Source organism: Archocentrus centrarchus, chromosome 16, assembly GCF_007364275.1.
Source record: "Archocentrus centrarchus isolate MPI-CPG fArcCen1 chromosome 16, fArcCen1, whole genome shotgun sequence".
NCBI classification, from domain to species: Eukaryota; Metazoa; Chordata; class Actinopteri; order Cichliformes; family Cichlidae; genus Archocentrus; species Archocentrus centrarchus.
In genome coordinates, this window is record NC_044361.1 from 26581919 (window position 1) to 26594178 (window position 12260).

General features: G+C 39.2%; 1 protein-coding gene across 2 annotated transcripts; it reads right to left on the reverse strand.

Annotated features, from left to right (window-relative positions):
• Positions 1–14: 14 nt before the first annotated feature.
• LOC115794688 (tumor necrosis factor receptor superfamily member 5) lies at positions 15–11114 on the reverse strand. Of its 2 annotated transcripts, XM_030750312.1 has the most exons (9): positions 11062–11114; positions 10857–10968; positions 5854–5904; positions 5298–5430; positions 5081–5206; positions 2889–3035; positions 771–821; positions 560–664; positions 15–443 (listed from the first exon to the last, which is right to left on the reverse strand). In XM_030750312.1, the coding sequence occupies exons 2-9, from the start codon at positions 10905–10907 to the stop codon at positions 343–345; spliced, it is 765 nt and encodes a 254-aa protein (XP_030606172.1). In that variant the 5' UTR covers positions 10908–10968; positions 11062–11114; the 3' UTR covers positions 15–342. The 2 variants fall into 2 exon arrangements, with proteins under 2 accessions (XP_030606172.1, XP_030606173.1); XM_030750313.1 differs by lacking the exons at positions 5854–5904; positions 11062–11114 and having other exon boundaries at positions 10857–11033.
• Positions 11115–12260: the final 1146 nt, after the last annotated feature.

The window sequence follows — 12260 nt, forward strand, 5'->3', positions numbered from 1 at the left end:
TATACACACACACACATATATATACACACACACACACATATATAATGTGAAATATTTTGATAATAATGTAACATAGTACATACTCCCCTTTCACTGCCACAGCTTCACCTCTGTGCTCTTTACCCTCTGCAATTTTATACATTTTAATGTCATGTCGAACGTCATCTGTCCTCTCAGGAACCACCATCAGTCTCAAACCATACATCTTCTGAAGTTCCATTCATCAGCATGGCCCAGAGTGCTGGCTAACTCCATTTTATCACTAATGTCCAAAACAGTGACAGATGTTTTGCATCTGGTATGTGCCACTAAGTGTCCTGCCAAGTTCTTGCTCAACCAAATTCAGATACATGTCTCACATTTCCCACACATTTCCTGGATGGGCTTTGATACTACTTCCACGCCAGCACATGGAGGTTGTGATTTTTCAGCCAAGAAGTAGCCTGAGCAGCAACAAATAAGGGGATGTTTTTATTAGAAATTAGCTTATTCAGGGCATTTATATCTTTACAGAAAACACAAAAGTTCTAAAATGATTTAGAAAAACAAATCTACTAACCATGTTTGGACTTAATCCAGAGTAGAAATGGCTTGATTTTTGTCATAAAAACCAGCACAATTCCTGTACACAGGAGGGCAATTATCACCAGGAACCACGCTGTATCTATAATAACACATGAGAGAGTTGTTTTCCAAAATTTACATCAACAATTATGGCACGGTGAGTTAAACTTGAGGGCAGGATGAGCACCAACTTGAGCCTACTTTACCTCCAATTTGTTTGGGGGGCAAATGGGTAGTGGCAACTCCAGGTCTTGCCACTAGAGGGAAACAAAAAAAAGAAAGAAAATGTGATGAGCTTACTACTGGCATTATTAGTTCAGTGACAAGACGACACTATTATGGTTCAGATTTGTCTGTGAGCTTACTCTTTTGGCCCTCATTTTCAGCACTCAGATCAGAAAGTGTGGATTTAGAATCATATCAAATGATAACTTATTTCACCCGGTGTGTGTGTGTGTGTGTGTGTGAGAGAGAGCGAGAGAGAGAGAGAGAAAACGTAGATGACCTTTCTCCACAGTTACTGCAGAAGAAGCAACAGTTACTAACTGATATCAGAATATGCAAATAGCTTACCAACATTATTACCAGCTCATTTGTTTTTTGTTTGGATTATTTTTTAGTCCTATCAGTGTGTAACCATTTCAGTGGTATCAGAGACATTTTAAGAACTCTGGGTATGACTTTCAAAGTATCACCTGTCCACATTACTGTGTGTCAGGACGGTTACAGTGTTTTCTGTTACAGTAAAACACACTGTGACATTCTATTTTCTCTCCAGTGATATTAAAAAAGAAAAGGCACAACAGGCTACTTTGCTCATGTGCACCAGCACAGAGCCCTGAGTAATAATGACACAGGGCATGACATTAACAGGACCCTTAAAAATAACACTGTTTTCATAGAGATGAAACAGTAAAATATGACACAATCCAAAAATTACCCTAAAAACTTTCAAGCCTAAGCCTCTACTGCAACCCTGTCTCCTAGAATTTGTGTTCATATATCCCTAAACTGTTTTAGTGAATTACACTGTAGAGGGGATTTAGGCATGAAAGGAAAATCCCATAAAGAACTGCACTGAGCCTGCTAGTAGACTGTTTAGGTTGACATGCAAAGTGTACAGTTTGCACATTCTCACCTGCATCTGTGCTCTCATCTGTGGTTAGGTTTAAGCAACTAAAGCACTTCAAGTCAAGTCAGTAAATTCCCAACGTCTGAGAAGTGCTGAAGGTGCCAAAACATAACCATAACAAAAATTTAAGCTGTAAATTCTAAATGACATTTCTTCATTATGTTTCATGAGAAATGTAATCCCATAACAAATATTTGCCCTTCAGGACGTATAGTATTTGTTGTCACAAGCTACTTGTAAACACTGAGATAGTCACCTCAGGGTGAGGTGACAGTGGATTTTAGGTGGATGGCAGCAGTGTGAAAATAAACTAAAAGCATGACTGGCATACTCTAAAGCCAGAAACAACCAGCTGAAAGATGCTAAAATCTGCTAAAAGAGCTGAGAGACCACTGTAAGGTTCTGTCATGACTATCTATGATCGCATTTCCTCAAGGAAGTCCTTGCAACATCGTCACTGTATCTGATGTTAGTGCTGGTTAGTGCTGCTTTAAAAATATCTTGCTGATATTTTTATGCCGATTGCATTTTCTTTGTGAAGCGTTTTTTAGGTTAAAATGTGTTTACTTGTTTGGAAGTGCCACACTGGATACAGACGAACGCACTTATTAAATGATTTTGTGTATACATGTAAATAAACAGTTTTTTCAACAGATAAAGACACATCTCATCTTGCTACTTTCAGTCTTGTTTTCATAAAATAAGTCATTTGAACTCATCGGGCCATCTGGGATATTTTTAAATAGAAAAATGTTATAGTTCCAGGTATAGTTAAATGAGTAACTTCTCGTTAAACATATGAATTTGCTGACCTTTTGTGGTTCAGCCTGTACAGTCAGACACCTTCTGGCCCGAAAAATGGTTTTGGTACACCAAATGGTGATTTTGAAATCTGAGTATAACTATGTTATGTTGTGTTACTGCTTTTCATACCAGTGTCAAGTTGGTCTCCAGTATTGTTTGTAGAATTTGTTTGGGCAACAAATGTATAATGTCATTTCTTTTTTTGTGCGCCACCTAGTTGTAAAGAATGTAAAACTAGCTTTCTAATAAGAATGTGATACTGCAGATAACCCTCAAATGTCTGATGTTTAAAACTATTCAAAACAAAACACTGTAATGAATAAATATTAACGACCACGTCAACCGTTGTTTCATATTTAGTTGAATGTGCAGAGAAGGGTTCATTTACCAGTAGTGGATGGAGGGACGGTGGGTTTGGTTGTGGTCGGTATCACTACACACTCTTGGCAGTCTTGGTTTTTGCATTGGTAGCCAGCTTTACATGTGCACACAGTGTCATGAGTCGTATTGCATTTCGTCTTGACCTCCATGTTTGCTGTGGAAAAAAAACGGTCATTGTTAAAAGTGATTTACAGGCAGAAAAAGTTGAAAGAGTGTGCAAAGGATGTCTTCATGATGAAACAGAAAATGTGAAATGACTCACAAACTGGGCACGGCAGGTAAAGATTCGGGTTTTAAGTCATAAGACGGTTATATTATCACGTCTGATGTGTCATCTTTAGAGAATTTCAGTTTGATGAAACAAGTTCTTTCTTAAATCATGTTTAGTGTGCACACCTCAATCAGATGTCACAAATTAGCAAGCAGAGAACTACTTATATGACTTCCACAGAGGCGCAGTCATCCCAGAACAAACGAAACAAAATGAAAATTGTAAACACAGATCATTTTATGGTGTTTAAACCAGAGAGGGATATGACACAACATGCAACGTCTTAATAGCGCCAACTTAATTCTAACATCAGCCAACAGCGGCCAACCAGCAGTACTGAAATGCACTTTTCCAGACAGATTACCATCAAATGTGAAGCTGAAGCGACTATAACCTTACATTTTGTAATACACAGTGATACCTATGTTGGCTGTCCTCCTAACTGGGAGGTCAGAGGCCACAATACAGGGAATATGGACATTTTAAAGCTAGCAGGGATGTGCGCTCTTAAGCAGGGTCTTTTAATCTGATGACCCATAATGATGCATTTAAATGCAATGACAAAAATAAGAAGCATAAACATACAGAATAGTAAACAGAAGAGAACAGGTAGTCAAACATTTTGTTCCACTGAACCTTTTGAGAGGCGACAAACTCCAACACATCCAAAATGTTATCACCATCACCATCAAATCAAAAAGACCAAAGAAACAGAAACATGTTTTATACTGCTACACTGCAGGATCGTTGTGTAAAATTTTTGAGTGGGTAGAATTATTTCCACATAAATTTGTTTCCACAGCCGTTAATAGACATAAAGCCCCTTCTTGTGCAGCTTTTGATGTTTTGAACACCCACCTTCCTTTGCCAAAGAAAATGTAAACAGGTTTTTATATACATGTATATAAGCTACAAATACATGTATTGTCAGATTTTAAATATCTACATATGGCTGGTTTGTAACTTGGACTGAAGTATGTAAGCCCTTTGGTTAAGATATGTAAAAAAGAGATGAACAAAAAAAGTCAGAATCAGCTAAAATATTCATGTAGCCAAACTTGAGACTGAGAAACACAAATATGTCTCAGTTCTGTGTTTTCTCTCTTCTGTGTTTTCCACAGTGACATTTAAAGAAGGCAAGAGAGGCTGTTTTGCTCACCTGTACCAGTACAGAGCCCTGAACAATAATAACATAGGACATGACATTTCTGCTCTTTCCGCTGTTTACTACTTTTTTTGAATTTTTAAAAATTTTTTCCGCTGACATGAAGATGGTCTACTTTTATGGCCTCCTCCTGTCTCAGTGGGCTCCGCTGCAGACGCTGTTTGTATCACTGTGTAAACACAAACTTCTGCTACAGAATCCCAACATATTAAACCCCACAGAGAGTTTCACAGACCCCCCTCTCGCTTCCCCTCCCTTCTATCTTTCATCTACTTCTGACTGTATACCCCCTTGATACATAAAATGGGAAATCCCCTTGCAAATGTGAGCTTAGGTTTTGTATATGCAAACTTTTCTGAAATCACAAGTTGAGAAACAACTAACAGTCTGACTTTGTCATTCTGTGGACTAACTGGTCAAATGCAGTGGTCAGGTCTACAGAGAGTTAATGACTCACTCACTCATGCATCAGTTCACACACACAAAATGTATAAGCAACCACATACTGGTGGTGGTGGGGGTCTTAAAATAGTATTTTTTACTGTAATGCTTTGTCATTCATATATCAGCTTAAAAGATAACAGCCACACTCTAGCAGGAACATTGCAGAGTACAACTCATAAAGCTCACTGTCATCATTCATGCCGCTAAAGCGCTTCATGTTGTCGGTCATAAATATTGTCTAAAGGTTTTCACACATTTCAAGGCCTCACACATGGTGTAGCACCTCCACACCCAAAGCTGAAGCTGTGAAGTTACTCACGATTGTCGCAGCTTTTACAAAAACTGCAGGACATTGCTGTGTTGTAGCTGTCAGTGAAACGGTCACCTTTACAGGGTTGACACTCACGATCGCAGGAGTTTTGTGTGCGTGAACCCAAATGATAACCTGGAATATATGAAACATCAGACTATAGTTATAGTGCTATTGTTGGCATCACAGCTATGATCTCTGTCGGGATGTGAGGAAGTCACTGTACCTGGTGGGCACTTTTCACAGCAAAGGCCAGGTGTCAAAATCGGCCAAGGATACTGTTTGTCACTGCACGTCACAGAAGAGAGCGCAGGAGGAATGTACAGTACAGAAATAATAAAATAACAGAGTAGCTGCATCTGGGAAGAAGCCCACAAGCAGAGGCAGAGGAAGAGGAGGAGGAGGGGGAGGTGGGGAGTAAGCAGAGAGAAGAGGAAAAATGTTGTTATCATTCGGTCAGATGCATACATGTAATGATGCCAACAGACACTCAGTGAAACGTGATAAAGGCTGAACATCATAAACCTGATAAAGACTTCTGTCACGAGATAAAGAATTTGGTAGTTGGGCTGCCTAATATGTTAGGACGCACATTTTAAATTTTGTAAAAGCACGCAACCCACTGATGACAAAATAAGCACAGCACTAATACAAACCAACTTTACATCCTCAAGAAAGCAGATTGCCAAAATCAACTAAAACATTCAACATGAGGGCACAGTTCTGTTAAAGATGCAACCAACGGCTACAGCTGAAAATATTTTTCTAAAGTCTTTACTTACTGTGGAGGAGAAGTTAAGAAAGATGTCACCTGGGACCCTCTGAGTCTGAGACTGAGCAGGGGACGAGAAGTGTGTCAAGGGACTATTCATGAAATGTCAGATGACTCATCATGAAAGTTCTTGCATTAAGCAAAACTTCAGCACCTTCTGCCCCACTCTTTCATCCTGCCTTTTCTGAGACCACCCTGGCAGCACACAACAACATGCCGTCCTTCAGCCTCCACGTTTTTCCATCATCTCTCTCTCACTTTCTCCAAAATCTTTCTGCTGCAAACTGTCTGATGCCTTCCCTTCTCTCATTTTCCTTTTCAGCTCTCTCACTCTCTTCTTCTTAGTACACGGTGATGAAGTCATTTAATGTAAAGCATGCACCTCATACGTGTCTTATTACTCTTACAGAAAGGTGTCAATATAAATGTCATTCCAAGAAATTACTTTATGACAGTGAGAAGCTTTGTAGTGCTATGAGGACTGAAAACACTGTGCTGCAAAATCCACACATAGGTGCCAAATCACTCATTTTAAAAAAAATGTATCATTAGAAATGTGAACTTTTCAGCTGACAGAACATAAATCGGTTATGCTTTATTAATTCATACTCTGCATTTGACCTATTCTAAGCATAAGGAAGCACACCTCATGCGCCTTTCTTTAGATGGAGTGAAATGCAACATACTATGGCATGCTTTTATTGACTGATATACTGATTATTGTCTTGGTTTGTGTGTTTTTTTTTTTTGTTTGTCGGCTGGATTACTCAGAAAAGTATGGCCTGAGATATATAAAACTGTTACCAAAGTGGGGCATGGCTAAACTTAGAAGTGTTTAAGTTATTTAGTCAGATTTGGAGCCAGGAACTTTTGGAAAAACTGGGCAGCAACTGAAAAACTGTGCAAAACTGGGCTTTTCAGATCACAGCTTCACACACACACACGTCAGCTGGAATAACAAAAAAATGTGAAACACTGTTTTGATGTCCTCAAGACAGACTCACAAGATAATCACACTAGTACAAACTGATCCAGATGCAGACATCCTTCTGCCTCCAGCGGCTCATTTTGTGGATTGTGTGAGGAGCACTGTTATCCTCGATGGAGGTATGAAGTCCCAGACTGCTCTTGTGTTACTTACACGCATACTTTGAATTTGTTGAGTCTAAGTTAATCTGAAATAAAACAAAAAGTAGATTCCAGAAAAGTTCTGCTGTAAAATGATGTGAATGATAAGTTTCCTGTTAATTTATTTATTATGAGTGCAATTTTTGTAGCGTCGGCGTGAGAACATTAATCAGCAAAAACCAATAAATTTGCATTTCCCAAGCACTAACTCTGCTGGCTATTTTACTGTTTTTAGTTAGTTGCCAGCCACTGAAAGAGTCACTATGTTTAACCTCAGTTTTCACACAACCAAGGCCACAACACGTGACCTCCTTTCAACCGTGAAAGTGGGCCGACGCTTGAGAAAGCAGGGTCTTAAAGGGACTGCCTTGAGTGACAAGTGTGACACTTAAGTGAGCAGAAACAGTCTGATGGAGTATAGAGATGACTGGATCAACTGGCTTACAGCAAACCTGGTCATGCTTATCTTAAGGTTTCAGTATCGGTATTGATGCTTGACCGTAAGAGTTGGTACGTCTGAACAAAACTTCAAAGGCACTTTTGCCAGGAACATGTTGACTGTTGTGTTATGAAGTAAACAGATAAACAAAGCCACTTTTTTTTTTTTTGGTTGACAAAATCTGCATGCTGAGTCAGAGATGGACTAGTCAGTCCTCACAGCTGGACTTGGAGACTATGTGGTAAAATCAGCAGTGTATTTGCATGTGCATGTCTGGAAAAACCTATGTATGCCAAACAAGCGTTTGACTCTCTGTGAGTGTAACACAGTGAAAGGCACAGAGAGGAGGAGGAGGAAGAAGGGTGAACACGTTTTTTTCGTCTGCTAGCTGAAAAGGAAGAATGTGGTTTTTCTGAGGAAGCACTTGTCTTGCTCTGCTGAGTGAGCTGTTTAGTGCACTGTAATAGCAAAGTCATGTGAGGTTATGCTTTGCTGGGCTCGTGAATAGAATACAGCCTAATCCAGCACGCTTTTTTAAAATGATGGTAAATATAGTTGCACTTAAGTTAGACTTACCTTAAAACATTTACTTGCTCTCTACAGTCTACAAAGAACCTTTTATTGACTAAGGTCTTTTCCAGAATAAGTTAACATCAACTAATGATTTAAAAGTAATGGCTTAACCACTCAGCATCCACTCAGTCCCTGATAAACTGTTCAGGGGTAGACTTCAAAGGTATAAAGGGTTGATCTCTTTATATGGAATTATCTCATCTTTGACACATACAAGAAGAAGAACTATAAGACCAAGATGAATGGAAGAAACTTACAATGTGTTTGCATAGAACGTGTCTAACATGCACTAAGTCTACACCAAAGCGGTTTCTCCAGTGACCTGGTGATGTTAATAGGTTAAAAATTAAATCATTTGAGGCATTAGTGTTATGTTATATAAAATAGCTACTGAATGGCATGATTCCCTATGGCTTAATTACCTTTGATTGTCAGTGTGTGAATGTCTCAATTTGACTATTAAACATATTAAATAATAAATGCTGAACTTTTAACCCAGTAGTTCTTTTTCCCCTCTCTTTTTCAGAACAGGTGCAAATACTGTCAAGGCTGTTTGTGGTTAATGAAAGAGTAGTTAATAAGCAACCCTGTTTACAAAAAGCAGCTGGCCCACTTTGTATGGTGTAAACAATTAAATGGCCTGCAGAGAGGTCAGACCAAGTTTTGGTGCTGACTTCTTGAGGTCTTCTTTCAAAATCTTCACATATCCTCTTTTCTTTCCTTCCACCTTCCACCATCCCCACAGCATCATACTCCCCTGTCATGTTTCACTTTCCCTTCTTTCTCCAAATATAAGCAACATCTTCATGGCCAAAGAGCTCTAGTTTCATCTCATCTGACTATTTCTGACATGCTTCCTTTTGCTGTATTATTGCAGGGCCTCTGCCTAACAATATAAAGCACCTGGAGGCGACTGTTGTTGTGAACTGGCGCTATATAAATAAAAATGAATTGAATTAAATTCCAGTATGCATAATCTTTCTCCAGGTTGTCCTTAGCATACTTCAGTCTGGCTTGAAGTTGCCTCTTCTGCAGAAGTGGACTTTTTCCTCTTAGTTTGTCCTCATCTGTAAAAAGCGTATGCATGCGTGTGCGTGTATGCGCGTGTGTTTCAGGGGTCTGAAATAACAACCCTTCAGCAGGCCAGCTCCAGAGCATCTTCTACTGCCTAATGGTGAGGTGCAGGGTGTTTCAAGCATATCAGGTATTGTGGCAGTGGAGGATGAGAGAGTCCCTTTCTACAGCTGCAGAGGAAACTAAAGTGCTTCCATCTCCTATGTGTGACTGTAGCTACCAACCAACCCACTTTGGCAGCCTTGTGGAGAATGCTCTTGTTCACATCTCAGGGTTTGTTGTTTTATTTATCTGAGTGTTTTATTTGCTGGTCAGTGTCACTGCAAGCTGTCAAAGTGTGCTTGATCGCGCTTTTGACTTGTGATTTTTACAATTTTATTGTATGCAATAAAACATGGATCATAACTTTAGTGTATAGTTTCATTGCTAAAAGAAATTGAAGTAGATCAGTGTCTATTGCAGTGTCTTATTTTGATTTGCAAACTTTGTTCATTTTTTTTTGTCTTAAACATTGCCATTAATAATACTTAAATTGATTTTTAAAAGATCACTGACTATAAAAATGCTTTTTTAAATTCAGAAACCTGCAAATGTTATTTTTTACAAGTCAGGATCTGGTTATTGTAGACATTTATTATCACAGTAATAGTGTTAAAAAACACTGGTCACTGTAAACACTCATAAAAGATTAGAAAATACATATGTTGTTTGATGCCTGCACCCTAATCATACCTGGAGTATTTAACATTTATAATTATCAGAGAAAGTTACATACTTTATTTTTGGTGCATTTTAGTTTCCCAGTCTATATTAGTGCAGATCGAGATTAAAGTTAAGCTTCGTAACTGGCTAGTTTTATCTATTTAATGTCTTAGCAGAGAGCTGTCAGTATATACGGAAATGAATCATTCGCTCGTCTTTATTCCTTGAAATGTGTGATACTTGTTTTAACAGCTTATTTTGAATTAAAGCTGAAATGAAATAAACCAAAAGACTTATCAGGCATTAGTTCAGATCAGACGGTTTTAAAGATTTATTCAGCAGTATAGTAATCCACTGACAGTTGTCAGTATTTCCGCTCCTGCACAGAAAACAATCATTCCCGATAATTAATTCGGTAAACGTTATTTTCCAAATTGTAAATAAATCCGGTTTAAAACAGCTCTTATGTTGCTTTCCTGCCGTCACTCGGTCCAGCAGTGACCTGAACTAGCCATCAAAGTGACCAATCACATTATGCTCCACAGGCTCCGCCCAAACTCTCAAGTCAGTCGCCTCGCGGTCGCAGAATTCCTCCGCGCGCGGGGGCCCCCCCCCCCTCCGGGAGCGTGAAACTGCAGACACTCACGTGCGCGATGCTTCTTTGTACGCGCGGCGGCTGAGTTCTGTGCGTGGGGGGGTTTGAAGTTACTCGCGGAGATTGCATACTTGCTGATTGTTTTTTCCTGCGTATGCGTACTCAGATAAGCGTGTGCACATTCACACCTATCCTGGTAAATAATTCTGCAAAGCGTGTGTGGATATTAATTAATGGTTGAAAAGTCTTAAAGTTTTACTTGAATCACCGAAACACACACACACACACACACAGGTTTTCAGTTACAAGTCACGCAGCTTTTCAGTTGGTAGATTTTTTTTTTTTTTACATGTGACTTTTGCCACACTTCTACCGCAGCGGACTGAGATACACACAAATAGATTTGTTACAATAATAGCCCCATATGCAAACAGCTCCTCTCCTGTAGCTACGCTTTTCTCTGCCCCCTCCTGATGTGTTTATTATTAGTTTCGGGACTCACCGGCGCTGAACAGTCATGTAGGCTGCAGTGAGTGAGAGAGTGGAGCATCATATTGTCATGAACTGCTGTGGCAGGCAGAGTTGGACCCCAAAATGCAGATTTCGGAAATAGACTTAAACACAAAAACGCTCAGCTTTATTACTGCCAAACACACGGAAAACAGAAACTCACTCACGGACGGAAATGCACACAGCAGGAAACTCACTCACGGACGGAAATGCACACAGCAGGAACACAATGATGCCGTCGCAACAGAGAACAGAGGGAAATGCAGACAATATATACACAGGGACTGACGAGGGACACCAGGAGACAGCTGGAGAGAACAGGTGGACAGAATCATAAACATATATACGTCTCTGGACAGAATCATACCAACGAGACTGGGGGAAGCAAAACTGAACACACTGCACAAGAAACAGGATACTACCAAAATAAAACAGGAAATAACACGAGCGGGATAACCACACAGACTTGACACACAAAGCACTGGTTTGTGTTCCCCATGGGGAACCAGAAATCAATATGTAAACAATAATAACCAACAGGACAGGAAACTATGATAACAGAACCTAAAAGGAACTAAAACACAAAATGCTGGGCCCATGGCCCAGGACCATGACACATATAGAGCTACTTTACAGCTGTAAATGAAAACATTGCGAATTGATGTCTGTTGGAAGGAAATTCTCTACTGTGGCAACACCACCAAGGTATATAAAGACATGTAAGACCACGAAAAAGAAAAAAAGAAAAATCTTCATCCTGGAACGAGCATCAAAAGAAACAAAGAGAGGAGAAAGGAAATCCCTCAGACAGACCCAGACACCCAGCAAACATCAAAGATCACTGTCACAGTCCTTCCAGAGAGACAAAGAACATGCAGGTAGCTCATATAGAGGTGAAAGTTTGAAAGTTTCAGACATGGATGGTTTTGGTTAATGTTTAAGTGTTACAGCTGTTACTCTAGCAGACTGTAGCTTGTAGACCTGTAGACTATATTCACATTCAAATAATATATTCAGCCCATTGAATTGTGTTAAATCATTTTGTTGGAACTGAAAAAAAAAAATTTCAAACATAAAATATGAATTCATCACGTCTGAATATAATAATCTTTCTGTGTTGACAACGTGCTTTAAAGACATTTCAGGTGTCCAAAAACCCCAGTTTCAAAATACACGAAAGTGTGCATTTTATTGTGTTAACTTTTTATTGTGGAAAGTAAAAATCACAGTGATTTTGTGGTCATTAAAATGTGTTAAGAATTTGCAAATTGATGATGATTCATCTCATAAATCATGACACACTGCTCTCCCCTACATAAACTGCTTTTATAAGTTAAAATTATTATCAACACTGGCCCTGTGTTTACTTGATATTGAATTGATACCACAATTTGTG

Coding starts and splice junctions, on each gene's coding strand:
- LOC115794688 (XM_030750312.1), bottom strand. CDS start 10,907: ATGATGCTCCACTCTCTCACTCACTGCAGCCTACATGACTGTTCAGCG. Junction 5,431..5,853: donor TTCTTAACTTCTCCTCCACA/GTAAGTAAAGAC, acceptor GCTTCTTCCCAG/ATGCAGCTACTCTGTTATTT. Junction 822..2,888: donor CGTCCCTCCATCCACTACTG/GTAAATGAACCC, acceptor GTTTCCCTCTAG/TGGCAAGACCTGGAGTTGCC.